This window comes from Folsomia candida, unplaced genomic scaffold (assembly GCF_002217175.1).
Source record: "Folsomia candida strain VU population unplaced genomic scaffold, ASM221717v1 Fcan01_Sc007, whole genome shotgun sequence".
NCBI classification, from domain to species: domain Eukaryota; kingdom Metazoa; phylum Arthropoda; class Collembola; order Entomobryomorpha; family Isotomidae; genus Folsomia; species Folsomia candida.
The window spans coordinates 5,986,890-6,007,117 of NW_019091199.1; the positions used below are offsets into that span (position 1 = coordinate 5,986,890).

Consider the following 20,228-nt stretch of genomic DNA (forward strand, 5'->3'; position numbering starts at 1 on the left):
ATCCGTCTTTAGTGATTTGCGTGTCGGGAAATTTTAGGTTCATTTTAACTTTTCATTTGTTTATCGAACAAAGTATTATGCAAAGTTGATTAGTGATTTTGCACAAGTGAAGTTTGGCCTTATCATCATCATCGAACAGAGGATTTACTGGAGATCAAATAACGTCTTTTGAAGGTAAGTTCAACTTGGTTAATTCATGATTTAAAAGTTATTAACGATTCGATTACTGGTTAAATTTAAAAGTGTGATTTGAATTATTAAATAACTTTGACATCGTTTGAATTTCAGCAATTAGTTCTTTAAGCTATAACCAAGATGGACATCCCAGAACCGATGCAAGTTGACGCCAACGACATCATGCTCGTGGAGGACATGAACGAAAACAACGAAAACGAAATGATCCAACCTCCCCCTCCGGGTGGAGGTGGGGCGCAATTTCTTCTCGGAGGGGAGGAGGAACCACCAGAAGATGCCAATTTTTCCGTAGAAAATCCATCCTTGGTATGGCATCAAAGTATTTCTAACTAAAATGTGAATTATAAATTAAGGCAGTAATGTTAATTTAATTGTGCAGGATTTGGAAAGCTACGCTGCAAGTTACACTGGAATTGCCAAGTTATTCCGACTCATCCACATTGCTGATCATTGCCCTTCTTTGAAAACGGATGCTTTAAAAATGGCGATTGTTCATGTCAAACAAACCTACAGTGTCGACATGTATCAACATCTCCATAAGAAGATAAGAGGGACAAATACCGTGGCGTCGTCAACTGGGTATTTACAATAAATAATATTGTGTAGAATCTTATGGAGCTTCCAGTTATTTTGCAAATTATAAGGGATTGATTATTTTGATTTGATAGGAACAATAATAATGCCGCTGTCGTAGTTGGTGACGCTGACGCTGGAAATGGAGCCGTGGCCGCACCGGGGGTAAACAATAACGCCAGCGAAAACGAAGCTGGTGGAGAGGGTGGTGCCGCTGCTGCTGCTATTGTTGCTGCTCCACCCAGTTCGACAGATTATCCTCCATTGGACGCTCAGTGGATGGAAGCAACGGTCAAGAAGAGTATGCTCATGTTGGACAAGTTAGACGCAGAATTGAAGAATCATAAATCAAATTCCATCAAGGAAAGTATCCGACGGGGATACGATGACTTGGGAGAATATTGTAAGAACTGTCAATAGTGTCAATGGCATATAATCCTTATAAGGGGTAGATATAAAATTTCGTTTTTTTTTGCAGATTTAGAATGTGGGGATTTGTTAAATGCCTTGAAATCTTTTACACGATCGAGGGATTACTGTACTTCAGCGAAACATGTTATTAACATGTGCCTCAATATTATTAAGGTGTGAACATAATTCGTAGAGCTTTAATTAAGAAAAGGACTGGTTTCAAGTACATTTCTAAATTATAGGTTTCGATTTACTTACAAAACTGGTCTCACGTAAGTCTTACTTTACCGCAGTCCCCAAAACTGTTCAAGATTTTAAACATTTAATTTGCTATTTAAGGTTTCGAACTATGTGACGAAAGCTGAAAGTACCCCAGACCCCTCAGAAGATAAGAGGGCAGCAAAGACAACGGTGAGTAAATTATAATATTAATTGAAGTTGCGCATACATAAAATTGTTAACCTTGTATTTATTTATTTAGACGAATGCAAAGGAAACGGGTCAAGTTGCAGCGAAACTCAGGTGCGCCATGGGGTTGGCAGATCTTGCTCTGAAAAAGTACAAGACGTCGGCGAGATGTTTTCTTCAAATAACTTTCGACCATTTTGACTGCCCCGAACTTTTATCTCAAAGTAATGTCGCGGTATATACGGCTCTCTGCGCCTTGGCGACTTTCAATAGGAAAGAAATGCAGGATGAAATTATATATAGCAGGTATTTTCCTACGAGCAAATGTGGTATGATTAACAATAGCTAATAATAACAGTTAAAATTAATTACTTTTAGCTCATTTAAATTGTTCCTGGAAGTTGAACCACCAATTAGAGAAGTAATTCATTCGTTTTATGACTCCAAATATGGAAAATGTCTCCAATTGCTGGATGAAATGAGAGTAAGAGTTTTGATTAAGCATCATTATGTTATGTTTTTGCCGATTAGTAATTAATTACCACATTAATCATTCTGCAGGACAATCTTATGTTGGATATTTACCTAGCTCCACATGTGAGAACGCTATACTCTCAAATTCGAAGTCGAGGACTGATCCAATATTTCGCTCCATATGCTTCCGCTGATATGAGTCTAATGGCACAAAGCTTCAACACGTCAATCCAACAATTAGAGAACGAACTGATGAATCTCATTCTATCGGGTCAAATTCAAGCCCGGATCGATTCTCACAATAAGACTCTCCTCGAAAGGAATGACGACGAAAGGTGTGCCATCTTCGATAAAGTTTTAAAACTGGGGAGTGAATATGAAAGAAAGACTAAACTTGGGATTTTGAGAACGGCAATTCTTCGGGCACATATTCAAGTCAAGGTAAGTGAGCACTGATAATTAAGTAATTAGCAGTCAATTTTACATAAATATCGTCACTCTATTGTTTTAGAACCCATTAAAACAGGACCAAGAACAGGCTTCCGGTCGAGGAGGACGTTCTCACCATTTCAACAACCACATTTGACCCCGATCCCTCTCAACGCGCCTGTGACGTACCGTACCGTATATCCATTGTCTTCAAAAATATAGCGTACCAATCGATTATTTGAAACCAATACTATTACTACTACACCGTACGTACCTTATACTACAGAAGTTATGATATGTGATGATAATTCATGTCATTATTTAATCCGTCGTTTGAGAACACTGTTAATTTACATCTTATTTCTTAATGTTTCAAACTCAATTTTCATTCAATTTAATCAACAATTATCATAATAGTGTAGGAACAACAATAATAATTATTTATAAGAATTAAAATGGTTTAAAGCTATTGGTATTGAAAACAGTACATGTAATAACTTAACATCTATTTAACAAAAAAACTGGCTGAATAGGTCCATGCATTGTTCGTGTACTTTTAAAATTACATAATTATTCAGTCTTTTCCCAAGCAGCAGTTTTTCGTGGATACTTAATTTTACATGAATATATTTTTAGTCTTAAATCTGGATCAATACGAATCATGAATAATTATCATTTCTTTCACTCAATTAACACTAGAAACTTATAAAACCCTCGAGATCTTTCAGTCATCAATATTTCACTCAATTTTGTATGTCTAAATATTTATATCGAAATTTGGAGAAATTTTCATACTTCTTAATCTATACCTCTTATATAATCTTATTTTATATCAAACCCCATTTGCACAAAAAAACATTAGTATTTGTACCATCTATTCATCTACAAGACCCAAACTCCTCCAAAACTTAACCCTCTCATTAAACGGGTCGTTGACCATTTCCGGTTGTAGCTTAATGTCCATAAAATTGATGGGGGACGTGGGCGTCGCATTTCTTGGGACTGGGGTCCAAGTTAGAGTATTTCGCAATTCGTTGTTGTTTTGGTTGTGAGTGCTGGTCAAGTATGGTCGCCTGATAAGTAAAATAAGAACCAATTAGAAATCTGATTATTAATTGTGTTACAAATTTAATTACCCTGTTCTTGCAAAATTGGACCACATTCTCGTCATAATTTTCGACACCTCGTACTCTTCATCCTCCAAAGCGAGGTTTGGATAGTAGACCGTGTTGTTGAAAAGGTAGATCAAATCGTCCAAGTGGGAAACGCCATAATCTTGCGGGCTTTGTCCGAGGAGTTGAACAATACTATATTTCCCACGGTACGCGAGTCGATAAGCGTAAACTGGTTGAGGGCTGTACCGAGCGTGAAGTTGCATCCCTCGGATTCCACAAGTAATGACGTATCGGTCTCCAAACATCTGAAGAATCGATTTTAATTATAATGTCACAAAACAAGAATAATAATGTATTTAAATACCTTGATAAGCTCGTCTCGATTTGCCAGAGAAATGTTCGAATTTCCCAAATAATGATTTCGAACTTGATTCGAGAGGCGGGCAGAATTGTTGGCTTCGGTGTTTTTAAAGTCGAGGAATATCGAACCGTACTTGTCCCATTCGGTATTTAGTTGGTCCACACTTCCATTTCCGATAAACAGGACGGCAATATTGATCCCTCCTTCGTCCGCGTTAAGCCCAGTGATCCAGGGGACGGGGGCAACCCCACCCCTCTTGTAAATCGTCTCTGGTAATTCGGACAGGAAGGAGCCGGCGTGGGCGGGTTCCAGGACGGGGCCGAAGATGACGACGGGGTACATGGTCCACTCCTGTAAATATCGAAAATATCTATGAATTCAATAATCACTTTTGAAGAGAGAATGTATGAAATAAAAACGGGAGCACGTACCAAAAATGCGAGTTGCATAAAGACCAAATCTTTAGCGTCCTTTTGTTTCAAACATGACAAGATTTCTTTCGAATTTCCCGTGCAGTTGAGAAGTGCAGAGTATTTCTGCGCATTTTCAGCCGCTTTTTCAGTAATGCTCCAGAAACACGTGGCACACCCACTTTGGGAAATGGCACCGTGGAAAAGGCCTGCAAAATTATGCATGCATCTGAATATACATATGTAAAATAATAATTTATTCCTTTCCTACCTCGAGACATTGGAGAAAACATGTGAAAGTGGACAGATCCTGCGCCAGCACTCTCCTAAAAAAAAGAAAGTACTTGCTTGAAATTTTGTCTAACTTAAAAAAATGAAAATCATTACTAATCTCTCACCCCAAAAATCGTAATTTTGTTGGGATCACCCCCAAAGTTGGCAATATTTTCACGGACCCTGTTACATATTTGAAATTTTACTTATGCATTAATATTTTGCATAATTTCGATTTCATATATTGAAAAAATTAACCATTTTAGAGCCAGGGTTTGATCTTTGAGGCCATTATTGCCAGGGCTGGTCATATCCCCGGTGGACAAAAAGCCTGCATAATAAGTAAGGTAACATATGAACAAGAATATTAAGAATTCATCAAGATAAATAAAATTATTTGTATTAAAAACATGAAAACAGCATGGTAATTAATGACTTGGAACTTTTCTCGAAATAATTAAAGTCTCCTCCTGCCATGCATTTTTACAAAAATCCACACTATCAATATCATCCATCAATCTAGACGGGAAAGTGCCAAGAAGGACAAGGTGCAACAAGGTAGGTTGGTTTTTCTCATGATAATGAAGTCATAATCATGTGGGAGAAAACACCAGACCGGATTTTCCAGTAACATCAAACTCTTTCTCACCTCACCGATCACTCACTCACTCAATTCAATTATGAATTATGATTGGCTTAATGTGTTTGAGAGATGATGTCAGATCCGCATACAATAAACTCAGCCTTTTGCAACAAAATTAATCTGTGCATAATCAATTGCAGGAATACTATGTATCTACTTCTTGACTGAGGTACCTCTCTAATCGTGTCATGATTATGTCCAGATAACCATTTTTTCCCAGACCTACACGGACTTGCAGAAGTAGGAACGATCCTGTGGCTCCCATTTTCAACGTTAAAATGCCTATAAAGCATAAACCGGTCCAGCTTTTTGTCAATTTCATAAGTCAAGATGCCAACTTCGTTCATCACGAGATTTGGCTATTTTGATCACAAAAAAAGCATAACTGACCCTAGCCAATTATTCATCTGTGAACCTTAGCCCATTTATAGATAGGGAGATTACGTGATAATTGGTATGTCGACTGACTGCCTACATATGTAGTCGTAAAAACCAATCTTGTAGGAAACAAGTGCACAAATTTAGCGAGAGAAGGTCACGAATATTTAATTGGCAACTATCACAAGAAAGAATGATGACCATTATTATTTAAGTGGGCAGGAAAGTCACTGTGCAAAAATAAGATTTTATGCAAAAACCACCATAATAACCCGGCTACCGAACCTTCGTCATTCATCCTGGTTCGCTATTAAATGTGTAAAAAGTGGGACCCAATTTTTGTCCCTGTTTGGATAAGTACCAGGTGTATGGAAAATTACCAATGACTTTAGCTGTGGAACTAACTTTGCGGCTTTGTGCATTCGAATGACGTCTTTTAATTTTTGCCGAGGTGTCTTGTTACTTATTATTTAATTATTGGTTCATTTAATTATTGTTCTCACAGCCTCCATATTATGTAAGAAACGGGTTGTTATGCAGAACTGGGACGGTTTTGACAAAGGGTTTCATGCAAAATGTTTGCTATACGGCTTGGTCAGTTTTTTGTCACGTTCTTTTTTAAGAAATGCATAACTGGAGGTATTTCATAACGTCTTACATAATTTATTTACTTTGTATGTATGTCGTTTAGTTAGCTTTAAGCACCTTCACGTTTAACTGACCATGTCCAAAAAATGTGCATAATGAACCTATTAAAAAATCCATGGACATAATTACATCTCGAGCTACTTGTATGCCACCTTCATTTGCTACATTTTGATTTTATGAGGCTGGAGAATTCTCACGAATGAATATACGTGGGTGTTTTATTATTAATTTTCAAAAGGTATGTTCCGCACTGTTTCTCGCCAAAATTTTGATGAAAGAACAAACTTCAAATACATTTAGGAGGCTGTGATTTTTTTCAGTTCTGTAGGTTAACATTAACACTAGCAATAACCCATTAAAATTTACCTCGAAAATATGCCAAAATTTACGACTTGATTTCATTATCATCCGAAAACCGTTTTCCCCTGATGTTTTTCTTTAAGTTTCGAAACGAATAATAATCACTAAGGGTCAAGTCCGGACTGCACGGGGTGTGGTTTGTGCAGGTAAAGCGATTTTCGTCTGCACTAACCCTCGCAAAAAGCCAGGTATGAGGTGACGCGTTGTCGTCTAAAAAAAAGGCCAACTCTTTATTTTGACCCCACGTTTCTTTTCAACCGGAGGACGCAGCTCCTTCGGGGTTCCTGCATACACGGCCCCATTTATTGTAGTATTTCCAGCAATAAATTTTATAAGGAGGGGACCTTTGGTATCCTTGAAAATGGTCATCATCATTTTTTTGTCAGATTTTTGCACTTTTCAATTTACGGGCGGTGGCAACCCCTCGTGCTTCCATTGAGGGAATTATTATTTGGTCACCGGGTCATAATAGTAAACCCAAGTACCATATGCAACTAATAAAATATTGAGCAGGTTCAAGTCTTCATTTAATAGGTTAAAATTGGCATTGCAAAAGTCGACTCGATCCTGTTTTTGAGATGCTGAAAGCAATTTTGGTACCCAACGGGCGGAAACCATTTTCATACCTAAGTCTTCAGTTAACATGGAACAAATTGCTGGTTTTGAAACACCCATCTCATCTGCTAAATAGGACAGTTTCAATCGCGGATCTCTCATTATTTGTTCCTCTAGTTTCCGGAGCCTTTCTGTGGAAGAAACGGATTTTGAGCGTCCTGGCGACTTTTTGCCCGAGACCTCGTTTCGCCATCATTTAAAATTATTGACCCAATTGAATTTGTGTTTTGTGTTGGGCAGTCTTCATCGTAAATTTTAAGCATTCAACCATAAATCTGCGACACGTATTGCCGATCCAGCATTAAAAATTAAATCACACTACGATATTTAATTTGCAAATCTAGCATTTTTTCCGTCGAGGTAAAGTTTGCCGATTTATTGCTAGTGTTTATGTTAACCCACAGAGCTGAAAAAAATCACAGCCTCCTAAATGTATTTGAAGTTTGTTATTTCATCAAAATTTTGGTCAGAAACAGCGCGGAACATACCTTTTGAAAATTAATAATAAAACACCTACGTATAGTAGAAATACCTAAACCAATTTCTTAACTCGTTACAATTATGCATATAAACTTTGTATTACAAAGTGGGACTGACTATAGTGTTTGCAAATTTTCATGGAAAAAGCATAACTTTTAAATATATGCAAATTTATGGACAAAGCGTGGCATAAGTATGATTAGTCGTATATGTAATTTGAAATTCAATTGAATATTATCTTACCTAATGACCCCAATCTGAAATTCCAAAAAAAATCTCAATTATAATATACTCTTAGAAAACTGGTGTTAAATCATTACTGACCGGAGTACATAGGTGATTCTACCTGGACCGTTTAAATGTTTTGGAGAAGAACGAGAAACAAACGAGAAACAAACTACTACCAATCCGGTAGGAAAATATTACCAAATCAATCTTTTAAAAGTGGTCAGTGCGAAATAACGAACAAGGAAGCCATTACATTATTATGACACTCATTTTTGACCTTTGACCTCACCTGTAATTCATCGACACAAGGACAACGTCTTCATCCAAGAGGTAAGCTGGACCATACAAACTACTCGATGAAAAGAACCAGCCCCCTCCGTGTATCCTGAACGAAGGCAAAATCATTCTTCAATAATTATCGGTAATTTCGGTAAATTGTAGTTAATTACTTACCAAACCATAACTGGCAGTGGGGCATCTTGTCTCCTCTTGGTCGATGGAAGCTGCAAAAATTTTGGTACAGATTATAATTGGGTTGCATTTTATAATTATTATTGCTGAAAGTTATGCATATTCTCAATTTGTATCAATTGAGGCTTTTGGACTCTTTAATTCATTGGATTTATTTCTGCTGAGGTGGCAAAATTACTGGACAGCAATGACTCTGACCTGACATATGCCATGCGGGTCAGACACTTTGTTTTGATGAAAGAACAGATTGATCAGCAATTTATGCAGAATTTAGTAATTTAGGTAATTAAATTTAGGTAATTAAAAATTACTAACCTTTGGAGTGTACACGTTTAAATAGAGGCAGTCTTCCTGTCCATGAATGTTGTATTGGAGGAGGTAATCGGCCTGAATGCAGGTTGGGCTGTCGGCCATGGCGTCACGGATTCCGGTCCAGGGGGAATTTTTGACCGGGGGCTGGATAAGTAGAAAAACGGTGTGTAAAAAATGAGGTATGGCTTCAGTATTGGGGTCATAAATTAAAATGAATTTTGTCCCAGAAAGACAGTCTCATGAAAATTTGCATAATTCATACTCATTTAATATGCACATCTCATCCTGTAAGGTCCTCATTTACACGCGGAATTGTAATGATCTTGCACATTTTTCTTATCACGGAAGGAAGTAAACTTTGACCAGTATACGTATATGTGCATCTCAAGGAAATTATATTCTGATGACCACAAACGATGGAACTTTAACCAATTAAGATAAGCTTAAAGGGGTCAGTTGAGAAAAAGTGATGAATTGCATTTCCTAATCTCTCATACAAAATTTCTGAAGGGATATTTTTACAAATATTTAACCTTAATTCCAAACTTTAGATAAGTACTTACCTCAAAACGTAACGCTCCCACTGGCGGCTGGGCGAACGGGATGCTTTTGAACGCGGAAATATTCCGATTATTGATCGTCTTCATGGTAAACCCTTTCAAAAACCCGTCCAAAATTCCAACCACGGGATACTCATCCGCCTGCTGGGAAGATTCGACATGTGGCGAATCCGCGAGCAGCGGTGGCGGCAGATATTCCCCACTTCCCCGGCTTTCTCCCCCCTGAATAACCCCCCCTTGATGATCACTGCTATGAATGGCGACATAGTTGGGCGACACGTTATAAACTTTGGGGTAAATGACACCATTGATGGGGAGGTAGTAGATCGATGTGTGTGGCGCCTTGGTCAGGTCGACCTCAATTTGTGCACTCGTCGGACCTTCGACGACCTGGGTGCAAGGCAGCAACGTGCAGACGAGCGTGACGGCGAAGTTGGCAAACATTTTGAGAAGGGTGAAAGTGTGACACAGTTTATACGGAACGAACTTGATCCAGTAACACGACGATCACGACCACGACCACCTCCGCCTGGAAGACAAAGGACACGAATGGGGAAAATTTGAGATGCAGTTGCGAATTTATACGCTCGCCGAGATCGAGATGAGATGATGCCGCATTAAATACTACGATGAGCTACTACATGCAGGCATACACCTCTCCCTAGCTAAACAAAGTAAGTATATTCTGTGTAGTAGTAAATAGTAGGAGCTTACTTAATAATGTAGTTGTAACCAAACCAGTGCTGTGGGAAATGTAACCATTTACATTACTTAATTTTTATATGTGCATGAGATGCGTACTTATATATGAATAAATGTGCAGTGGCCGCGGAAGCTTGAGCGGACAGGGGGACAGTGTCCCCACGGGTATTCGATGTCCCCATCATCTCCCCATGTTATATAAACCACTCCCTCCCCTATCCTACAATGTTAATGTCCCCACATGTCCCCATACGGCTTCCGCGGCCACTGCAGATGTGTATGCTGTTCTATAAATAAGTAAATTTTTGGGTAGTTTTAAATTTTTTCCATTTTTTGTATTACCCAACCACGTCTGAGTCTGCAATTCAAAGTTGTGGCTAGAAAAATAGTTTTATATGTGACTGGTTGAGGTTGGATTAATAATTAAAAAGTTGGACTGGTCAGGAAGTTTAATGGTTGTTTTGTGTGGCGGTGGATGGATGAGGAATAAAAATGGTTATGAAAGGGTGTAGGTACTTAAGCATTTTTGCAATCGGAGCTAAAAGTATTAAGCCTTTTCTGGTGTAGAAGTACCTAGAGCAGGAGATGGCCGCATGCAAAATTTGTTGATGAATGAGTAGGTTTTAAGTAAATTAAAGAGAAGGGTGTACTTAAGTATTTTGGCAATTGGAGCTTTTTCTGGTATGGCGGAGATATAGAAGCATGCAAAATTGTTGATGAATAAGTAGGTTTTAAGTAATTGTTCTTTTAATAAAAATAAAAATGAGTGTGGGTTTTTATGCCCCAATTTAAATAAATTATTACGGACATGAACAGCACTTAATTTGCAAAGTGAAATAATTAGGGCTGCATTTATCCGGTTTATTGTGTGTGGTTAGTTCCAATATGGTTTAATTGAAGTATTCAGGGCGCATTTTGATTTTTTGATGGAAAATTATCAATTTTTTTGCATTTAGTGGAAAAAAGCTAACTGAATTATGTATGTACTCATCGCTATTTAAAGCCGTTACGTCAGATTTCATGCAAATAAGGCAATTCACAAAGTACTTAATAACTTTGTAAAACGTAAATTCTATAAATAATTTTACAAATCTTTACTAAATAAATAGACGCCTAAAAGTTTGTGAGCTAATTTTCGTTGGAAATATTTGTAAAACCTTGTACGTTTACAGAATTTATGGGTTTTACAAAGTTACATGCAAGGTCCGCGTGCATTTCCTCAAGAATATAAACGGCGTCAGAAACAACGTTTTCTGAAAGACTCGTTTGGTTTTTGACTGGATGGATGGGATGGGACGAGGAGATGATCTCCACGTGCCGAATTTTTTTCAAAGTCCTGTTATTCAAGGGTCCCCTACTCACTCTCAGGCTCATTCATGCCATAAATTTAGGCTGTACTTTTACCTTTACATACATACATTGGCTCCCCTTCACTTTGAAAACTCACCTGTCTCCACTTCTTCCTGATGCTATTTAGGCCAAGTTGCTTCTACACGTCTCGTGGCATGAGATTTCATTCCATTTTTTGTCCGGATTCAATGCTGGTCCCCTCCAGGAAATACTACGCGTGTAGCTACACAGATTAGAATAAGCATGGAGATGATGCACGGGTACTTTTGCATGTCTTCTCGTACACGTGGAAAGAGGTCCAATCTAAGTGGTACATCTGCTTTTTTAAGCTGGAATGATGACCATGATTTTAAAACTACAGACCTAACGGACAAACGTGGAGCATGTTCTACGTTACGTTACGATTTCGGTCCGTTGTGTCATGCCTGTGAATTTCAAAGTATTATTTGGAAAACGTTGATGAAGTGGGACGATCATCATTCATATGCAAATTAATTAAGGGTTCTTCCCATGTCGGAAAGTGTACAGGTTTTAGGAGGGATTTTACTCAGCAACCCTTTTCATGAGGAAAAGGGTTCAAATCATGACGTTCCACGTGCCGGAGGAGGACTTAAGGATCAGATTTAAGGGCCGCCTCTATTCTACAAATACGTAGGTTTCATTTGAGGTAACCGTTTTTCATACACATCTTCACAAGAATTAGGATCTCATGATGCCACTGCCTGCTTTTGGGTTCACCAGAGATAATTTTATTGAACAATAAGTTATTACGCACGTACATAAACACAATTCAATTGTCAATAAATTAATGTAATAATTATATGCAGCATGACATTCATACAGTTCAAAGTGTATTTAGTTAATGGGTACATTTTGAAGTGCAGAGTTATCTGCACTCTAAAGTACAAATACAACAATTATTATATTCTGTTACACACAAAATTATCAGATGTTCATGTTATCGTGAAGAATTTCCATTTATATAATCCCCGCATTTTTGTATTTATACTTATCCGAAAACTCTGTTATGCAACTCTGCTATGTACCAAACAATTAATACTACACGGGTTGTACTTGAACGCGTATGTACATATATGATTTATTCATTCGAGTATAGAACTGCATTCGCATAGAAAGAATGTGTTTATACATAAGTATGTTTTTCGCAGAATATTATTATCATTTGATGAAATTGTCTCGCATTTTTCAAATAAATGTGCATGTGCTATCAATCAAATCCTAAAAGTCAAGTGTCCACTCGACTTATTACATATGCAACGTAAACAAAATTACACACTACGTAAAACGTGATATAGGGGTTAAACAATCGTATAAAAAATATTGATCTACGTGCAAATATGTGTTAAATATATGTGTCTGGCTAAAAAGTACCTCGTGGTGTGGTATCTCTGCTCTGGTGGCGTGGCGTGGGTGAAAGAACTCACGCCTTTCTCTCCACCTTCTTCGCGTGGAAGAAGCTTTTTAGTGATTTCTAGTGCATTTTACTTGCAGATTTCCCATCATGCTCACAATGCCCACGAGGAAAAACAGATTACTTAGTGGGCTAATAAATGCTAACAGCTACTGACTGAACTTTTCATTGTGGTTAGAATTGGGAATTTCGAGGTGTGAATGAATTTGGAGCGGATTTCTAAGAATTTCTTAAGCAGTTTCATCCACCTTGGGGAATTCCGAACTGAAAATGACGGCATAGCTGAGAATACGGGGTGAAAAAGTGGCTTGTTTTACCACTACAAATTCATTGACTAGACTCCTTGTTGGGACATTATGTCATGCATTATGTAACAAGAAGACGTTGGTAAACCCCTATTAATAGTCACACTTGAGTTATTTTTTATGTTTTAGTAGTGTACATATGCACATATGTAAGTAATAGCTCTATGCATGCAGTCGGATGTAAAAAAAAAGAGGAGCCAGACCAGGCACATGCAAAAAAATGTTATTTGCGAATGGCCATTCACTTCATTGGATGGATGGACGGACGGCGGATTAAACTGGGTCCAATAATTGGCTTTAGTGCAGGTACAAATAGTTACAGTAATCGCGGTAACGTATTGTAACAGTAACGATACGACACGTGTATGTCTGCAGAAAGATGTACGCACACAATTGGGAGTTCATCGGGATGGAACATGGTTTGAACTCACATTGAGAGTGATGATCTTGTATTGTATGTAATTTTTTGTAAGATGTCGCATTTTTAGGGCAACGTAATGCTAATTTACCATTTGGAGAGACGTAGTAGTAGGGACAAAGATAAGGTAAAAGTCAGGTGTATGTAAAGAAAAAAAAGTTGAAAAAGAAACGACGACCCACTCCACGTGTGTGCCTTGGAGGCTTTTTATATACACATATTTCTCATCCATTTTTACATATACCTGGCCCTGGAGATCTGCTGGAGACATGCTGACGATGAGATAGATGCTACATTATCGGTAAAATTAAAAGTGCAAAGTTTTTTTTGCATACTAAAAAATGCTAAAAATCTTAATTGACGAGCAATTCAATCAACTATACTTTATACAAACTGGTTGTTTTCTCGATTTTATTATTTCTTCATGTGACCAACCAAACAACGTCATTTCATTACAATAAAAATCGCGTTACAATTGAAAGAGGTTTTTGATTGGGGATCTATTCACTCCCTATTAAATTGTTTTGACGGATTATTAAAGAATATTACATGTTTACTTATGTACATACAGTGGAATTTTGCTTGTATGTATGTATATTTAGGACCATTATTAAGTCATTACTTGAATAAAAGTTATCAACCCCGCAGACAATCATTGACGGTCTAGACTTTAATTGGTATGATCCAATTGTCTAATTTATTTCGTTACTAATTTAGGTTTAACAAAGGATGGGTTTTAATTTATAAGGACTTGCGCAATTTAAAAAAAATGTTCAAAAACGAGATCTGCTAAATAATTATATTGAAAGCAGGTTCTTTAAACGTGTAGAATTTTTAGGATGAAAATCTGCTCAGTTTTTTAACAACCGAGTGAAAAATCCTGTTGCATCGGGTTATGCAATATTACTACTTGCTCGAGTATCTATGTAGTTTGATCTGTGCGTACACGTGGTGGGGGTGGGTGTAAGCATAATTCACTTTTACTTTTCATTCGTACCCAATCACACAATTATATTGCAACTGAATGCATCGCATCACGATGACTGAGCCAAAGCCAGCTTTACAAACTTATTATCTACACCTTGGACTTGGACTTGAGAGAAATTTCAATGTCACACGTGTGCATAATTCGTGTTAACAAGTCCCATTTTATAGTTCATCTTTGCCTTTTGGTTGGCCACTTTGTAGGCAAGTAGAACCGTAATTTGGGCTGGTTTTGCAGTTATATTTCTTGATTGTACTGGATTTCTAGTTTACTATACGTGTTCCAGACTATGCGAAAAAATTAAGAGGCATAAATTAAGAGGCAACATTGTTTTTGGGCAAAATCGTTGTATGTAATCAGGAAGAATTTGTCCTCATTTCGATATCAACATTTTTCACACTCGCAACAAAACAATTTTATTTTTCATGGAATTCTTGCGAAAAAATCGCAACCTTTAGCTCGTACATAGTTCAAGTACACACAATTCTCAGTATGTATTTACAAAAGTTCAGTCATTGTCACGGCCAGGGCCAATATCATCGCCAAGTTCGAGTATTTATTTACAACGTGGAATAAAATCTGCATTCATTACTCACCCATGAACAGTGGAGAATTACTAAAATACATGGATGCAGGTATATAAATATAATTGACAATTAAGTATGCTGCACGTGCACCTACGTATTTATGTTGTATGAAGAAGTCTAAACCTGCTCAAGCTACACTGTATGAGCAGTTTTACACATTGTCGTTAATTGCCCAAATAAATTATATGTGTCGAAAGTCAAGTTCTTCTAGAGACTGGACATAGATCCATAAATAACAATGAAACGTGTTGTCCAGTCCCAACAAAAGGCTATGCATTCCAGCACGAGACGAGTTGCTGCAATTCATTTATTTAGTTAATTAGCATGCACAATTATACTTTGCAGTTTGCCAAAATTACACCACGATCTACGTCTTTCTTTTGCATTTGTTATTGTTTTGTGTTGTGTATTATTAAAAATCAGTGATGCATGCATGACTGGGAAACAATAGGAAATTTAGGTAGCAAGTAAGTAATTCCTGCAAATTTATAACGTTTAATGGAGGAAGTTTAATTGTACATACATGTGCGAATGTGAATATGTACTTATTTACTTGATATAGGTACGTCTTTTTTAGTTGGTATGCAATAAATGAATGAGATTCATGAACGAATGTCATGGTCAAAGAGAGGTGTGTAAAGAAAAAATGATGCATTTAATGGCTTAATTTTTACATATTAATAAAAAAAAACACTTCAATTATTGTACGAGATGGGAAAAAACGAGGCGAATGTATTTACCTTTAATTTAGCATATTTTTGGATAAAACATTGCTCGAGACTGATACAACAAAGATGAGGAGGATGGGATCAAGGAAAATATTCTTATCTAATGCAGCCTTGGCCTTCCAGTCTGAAAACTTGTAAAGTTTGTGTTTATTTGTTCTCTTTTTTTGTGTACTAAAAGTGCGAATTTGAGGGTTAAACCAAAATTCAATATGATTTATTTGGGACAAGAATTCTGAGAAATGTGTAATTTTTCACAACGAAATTTTAAAATTCATCGATTGTCTGACTGATAGGATAGATTCAGACTGAAAGTAAGATTAGCATTTTTCACGACAAATTCAGAAAATTGTCAGTCTTTGACGTTAAAAGTTGAAATCAATGATTTTGACTTGTTAAAAATTAAATACAGATATCATCTCTATCTTCAAGAACAAGAAATTTTACCCTATGTTACAATTCAACTTGGTCGTCCATTCAGACAAGCCTTGAATCGTGGTTCCTTGTCCTCCAGCCTGAAAGACAGGGTCAGAGTTGTACTCGAGACCGATCCAGTTTGTGTATTTTGCTTTCTCTAGCACATCAAAGATGTAGGAATAGTTTAGCTCTCCAGCGAGATGCGGCTCGTTTCTGAAGGGAACTTGTGCTATTTGGATGTGACCTATTGAATAAAATGAGTGAATAAATTGGATGAAATATTTGTTTCAAAATTTGCTGGTAAAATTACATTATAGAATTGAAATTACCAGTAAATGGGAGTAACTGTTGCAATCTGTGGGTCACATTTCCATGAATATGTTGCAAATGAAAGATGTCAACTTGCAGCTGAAGGTTTGGACTGTTGACTGCTTTCACCACGGATAATGCTAGGTTAAATATTTTCATGGATTAATTTAATGTATGCATTTTTATTTGAAATTCTATATTTATGTCGGTATGCATGTATTTATAAACCTGCATCAAAATCGCTGAGTAGATAACCAGGTATAGTCAAATTATTGATTGGTTCGATCAATCCAATAATTCCTCGCTGTTGCAAGTCTGGAAGAATGCTGGTTAAGTTTTTCTCCAGGGTTTTCAATACAACGGGACTGTTTTCGCTGCCAGGGTCGAGTTTGCCAGTCATAAAGTGTACCCTAAGGATTTATAAGGACGGAAATTGTAGTTCTTTTGTGATAATTGGAATTGTGATAAATGTTACTTTTTGCATTGCAAAGCATCCGCATATTCAAGAGTAAGTTTGACGGCGTTGTTAAAATCGGTTTCACGCCCGGGAACACCAGCCAATCCAAAATCTCCACTAGATAAGTCGCCTTAATGAGAAGAAGATGAACAAATTACGAATTTATGCCCACAATTTTAATTTCGTTTTATGAAGCTCACCTGGATAAGCGTTTATCAAAATCTGTTCCAACCCGGTTTCTTCCTTTTTTCTTTGTATCTCTGAGATAGGAATTTCATACGGAAATCCGATTTCAACAGCGGTGAATCCAGCCGATTTTGCGGCATCGTAACGATTCAGGATTCCATCAACCTCTTTAAATAGAAAGTTTAGATTTGCACAGAATTTTAGGGAACGCATTTCTAGCGGATGGAGATTTATCAAGTTATCAAAATTCAAATTATCAGATTTAGATGATCAGATTGTTTTATTATTTGTGCAGGGAAAGGTTGTTCTTTCCACATGGAAAAATAGTGAAACCCGAAAACTAAGATTATGTAGTCTGATATATACATAGATATATTATGTCCATATTATATACAAATCGTCTTATGTACAAGTTACAATCATGACAAAACCAGGTAAGAACAGGTTTTAGTTAACTTGGCTTTTATGGAGGTACACAATTGGTCACACACGTACGCAGTGTTTGACATCGTGCAATAAATTAATCAATTAAAAATTCTTTCGGCAAAAAATATACACCTGTAAAAGAAGCATTATTTTATTACTTTGTGCAATTTACGGTGTGATCTTGAAATGCCGTATATCATTTCCAAATATCCACATGACATACATTTTATCTACAATGTTATGCATAATATGCACTTTAGGTCAGTCATGCATGCAGGTCATCTCCTAATAAACGATATTTACTGAATAAACCCCATCGTTATAAATTTGATCATTTTTATTTCTTCATAATTCATCGCATCATGAGATGAGAATTTGCGTCGATAAGTACGAGTAAGAAACCCTTGAAATGCTGTTATGTTGCTTGTTGCTTAAATACAAAAATACGGATAAAATTTCCAAAGTCTCTCGGCAAATTGACGGAGAGACTTGAAAAGAGTATTGGTAAGTTTTTCTTTGGATTAGATTTGAGTGGGCCGATCCTGACTGTACTGCAATGCCAGGCCGACCCTTGGACGGGCGGAAGCAAGCTTCACGACCCCATCCCCGTTCCAAAAATCAGCTTAATATACTGGAAGGCCAATGGCCTTCGTATCAGATATTAAGCTGATAAGAACAGATTTTATTTACCGAATGTTTGGAATGATTGAATTTACAAAATGAGAATAAATATAGGTTTAAGCTTATACTAGGTGGTAAAATAATGCATATGGCTTGTAACTGGTTAGAAAAGATAATACTAATCACTTAGAATCTGAAAAAGGGGTTCAGTTAGTGGATTACCTGACATGTGCATAAATAAATATAATATAATACAAGTAAATTAAATAATGTGTTAAATAATGAGTACCTAAGACTAGATCATAATTATATCTAAAAACATGAAAAATATGTAAAGTTGCTTTATGGTTTTTTGTATTGGGGAATGTTGGTAAGATGCTCGATGTAGATGTCCCTTGACCACTTAATACAGTCCACTACACAAAGTTTTTTAAAGAGTTTTGCATAGGATTTGGCACACACTAAGAGAAAGAATTGGTCGTTGTTATTATCCCATGATCCAAGAGATCCGACAATGAATGGGACAATATCGACTGCACCGTATCTTGAGAGAAGGGCTTGTTGAAGAAGTTTGTATCTCTCCATCTTGGTTTCTCGGGCTTTAGTGAATGCTTCGGGTCGATTCTCAAACGGGATGGTGACGTCAATGATGAAGGCATGGTTATCTTTTACTGCTAGTAAGTCAGGACGGATGTCTAGGTTGGGGACGACCGTTTGGTTTTCTGCGATGATGGTGAACTTGGCAAGAGCGGTCTTCAGTCGATGGACTATGGCGTTGTGGCGGTGGGTGTAGGCTTGACTGTACCTCATGCAGTGATTGAGGACGTGAGGTAGAGTTTCTTGTGGGTGGTTGCATCACCTGCAGGCTTGATTATTGCCCCGTTGCCACATTTTAGCACCGTTAAGGGGGACCAGGTTGAGTCTTGCTCGGTGAATGAAACGCCAGTCAGCAAATCGGATGTAGTCACCGTTTTGAATGAAATGATGACTTGCTTTAGATTGGGCAACAACCTCCATCACTTTTCCTTGGTTGGCAAGACTGTGGAGACGTTTGTCTCTGACTTGTCGAGTTTGTTGGCGGAGAGTGCGGGCGATAGCTTGCCTGTGCCGTGGTTCGAGGGTGATGTCCAAGTGATGGAGAGAGGGACCGTCATCATCAATCGTCCATGAGACTTTTATACGGGATGATGCCTGTCTTGCTTGTGTCCACACGTTGGATATGGCATTGGTGGTGGTGCGGTATGAGCCTTCATTGTAGCCGGATAAGTAGAGGGCAGCGTCCTCAAGGGTGGGAGTTTGGGGTCTGGTTCTTTTCTGCTTGATATGAACTTTGACATTATGCATTAAAATTTTCAAATTGTTTAATGGGAACAATTGCAAAAATAATTAAAGTAACTTGAAATTTTAGCATGTTGAAGTCCCATTCATTGAGTGAGACGTGCTGAATGCGCATTCCGTTTTCTGTCTTCCGTCTTCCTGTCACTTTCATGCAAAAATTTCAAGTAATTTTGTTTTTGTTCGCACTAATTAATTTGAAAATTGTAATGCATAATGTCAAAGCCAATGTTAAGGAGCACATACAAATAAAACTAATGTATGACCTACTGTGACAATAATTAGAAGTTTTTTCATTGCGAAGTCAGACTGCGTTCGTCTCTGAAATCTCTTCGTTAATTTGTCGAGAAATTTCAGAATTTTTATTCCTTTTTTTTATAACATTTCATGGATTTCTTACTTATCGACGCAAATTCTCATCTCGAGATGCGATGAATTATGAAGAAATAACAATGAAATATGCATAAAACTGTCACTTTTGAATGGCTTTTTAAAAATAAAACATGTGTATTTCGGAAGTTTATTTTTGAAGTAAGGTATTACAGATTTATAATTTGATAAAGGTGAACAACTTTTTTGCTACATTGTGAAATCATGGGATTACTGGATGCATGACAGAATGGGGAGTA

General features: G+C 37.2%; 3 protein-coding genes and 1 non-coding gene across 4 annotated transcripts; 1 reads left to right on the top strand and 3 right to left on the bottom strand.

Moving 5' to 3' along the window:
* The first annotated feature begins 17 nt into the window (after positions 1 to 17).
* On the top strand, positions 18 to 2,977 carry LOC110851616 (COP9 signalosome complex subunit 1). The gene is made up of 11 exons (XM_022099470.2): positions 18 to 174; positions 289 to 501; positions 575 to 774; positions 864 to 1,171; positions 1,247 to 1,353; positions 1,422 to 1,451; positions 1,519 to 1,590; positions 1,661 to 1,893; positions 1,966 to 2,071; positions 2,149 to 2,502; positions 2,573 to 2,977. The coding sequence occupies exons 2-11, from the start codon at positions 316 to 318 to the stop codon at positions 2,645 to 2,647; spliced, it is 1,671 nt and encodes a 556-aa protein (XP_021955162.1). The 5' UTR covers positions 18 to 174; positions 289 to 315; the 3' UTR covers positions 2,648 to 2,977.
* Positions 2,861 to 9,873, bottom strand: LOC110852696 (venom carboxylesterase-6). Its single transcript, XM_022100807.2, has 12 exons — positions 9,348 to 9,873; positions 8,788 to 8,928; positions 8,455 to 8,504; positions 8,291 to 8,386; positions 8,017 to 8,030; positions 4,908 to 4,980; positions 4,775 to 4,832; positions 4,648 to 4,702; positions 4,398 to 4,585; positions 3,970 to 4,317; positions 3,627 to 3,910; positions 2,861 to 3,563 (listed from the first exon to the last, which is right to left on the bottom strand). The coding sequence occupies exons 1-12, from the start codon at positions 9,786 to 9,788 to the stop codon at positions 3,365 to 3,367; spliced, it is 1,947 nt and encodes a 648-aa protein (XP_021956499.1). The 5' UTR covers positions 9,789 to 9,873; the 3' UTR covers positions 2,861 to 3,364.
* Positions 9,874 to 15,755: 5,882 nt separating this feature from the next.
* On the bottom strand, positions 15,756 to 17,638 carry LOC110852195 (putative hydroxypyruvate isomerase). Its single transcript, XM_022100190.2, has 5 exons — positions 17,232 to 17,638; positions 17,050 to 17,161; positions 16,803 to 16,984; positions 16,595 to 16,714; positions 15,756 to 16,509 (listed from the first exon to the last, which is right to left on the bottom strand). The coding sequence occupies exons 1-5, from the start codon at positions 17,428 to 17,430 to the stop codon at positions 16,292 to 16,294; spliced, it is 831 nt and encodes a 276-aa protein (XP_021955882.1). The 5' UTR covers positions 17,431 to 17,638; the 3' UTR covers positions 15,756 to 16,291.
* A 531-nt stretch (positions 17,639 to 18,169) lies between these two features.
* LOC118436345 lies at positions 18,170 to 18,350 on the bottom strand. The gene has a single exon (XR_004835383.1). It is a non-coding gene; the product is annotated as a U2 spliceosomal RNA (small nuclear RNA).
* Positions 18,351 to 20,228: the final 1,878 nt, after the last annotated feature.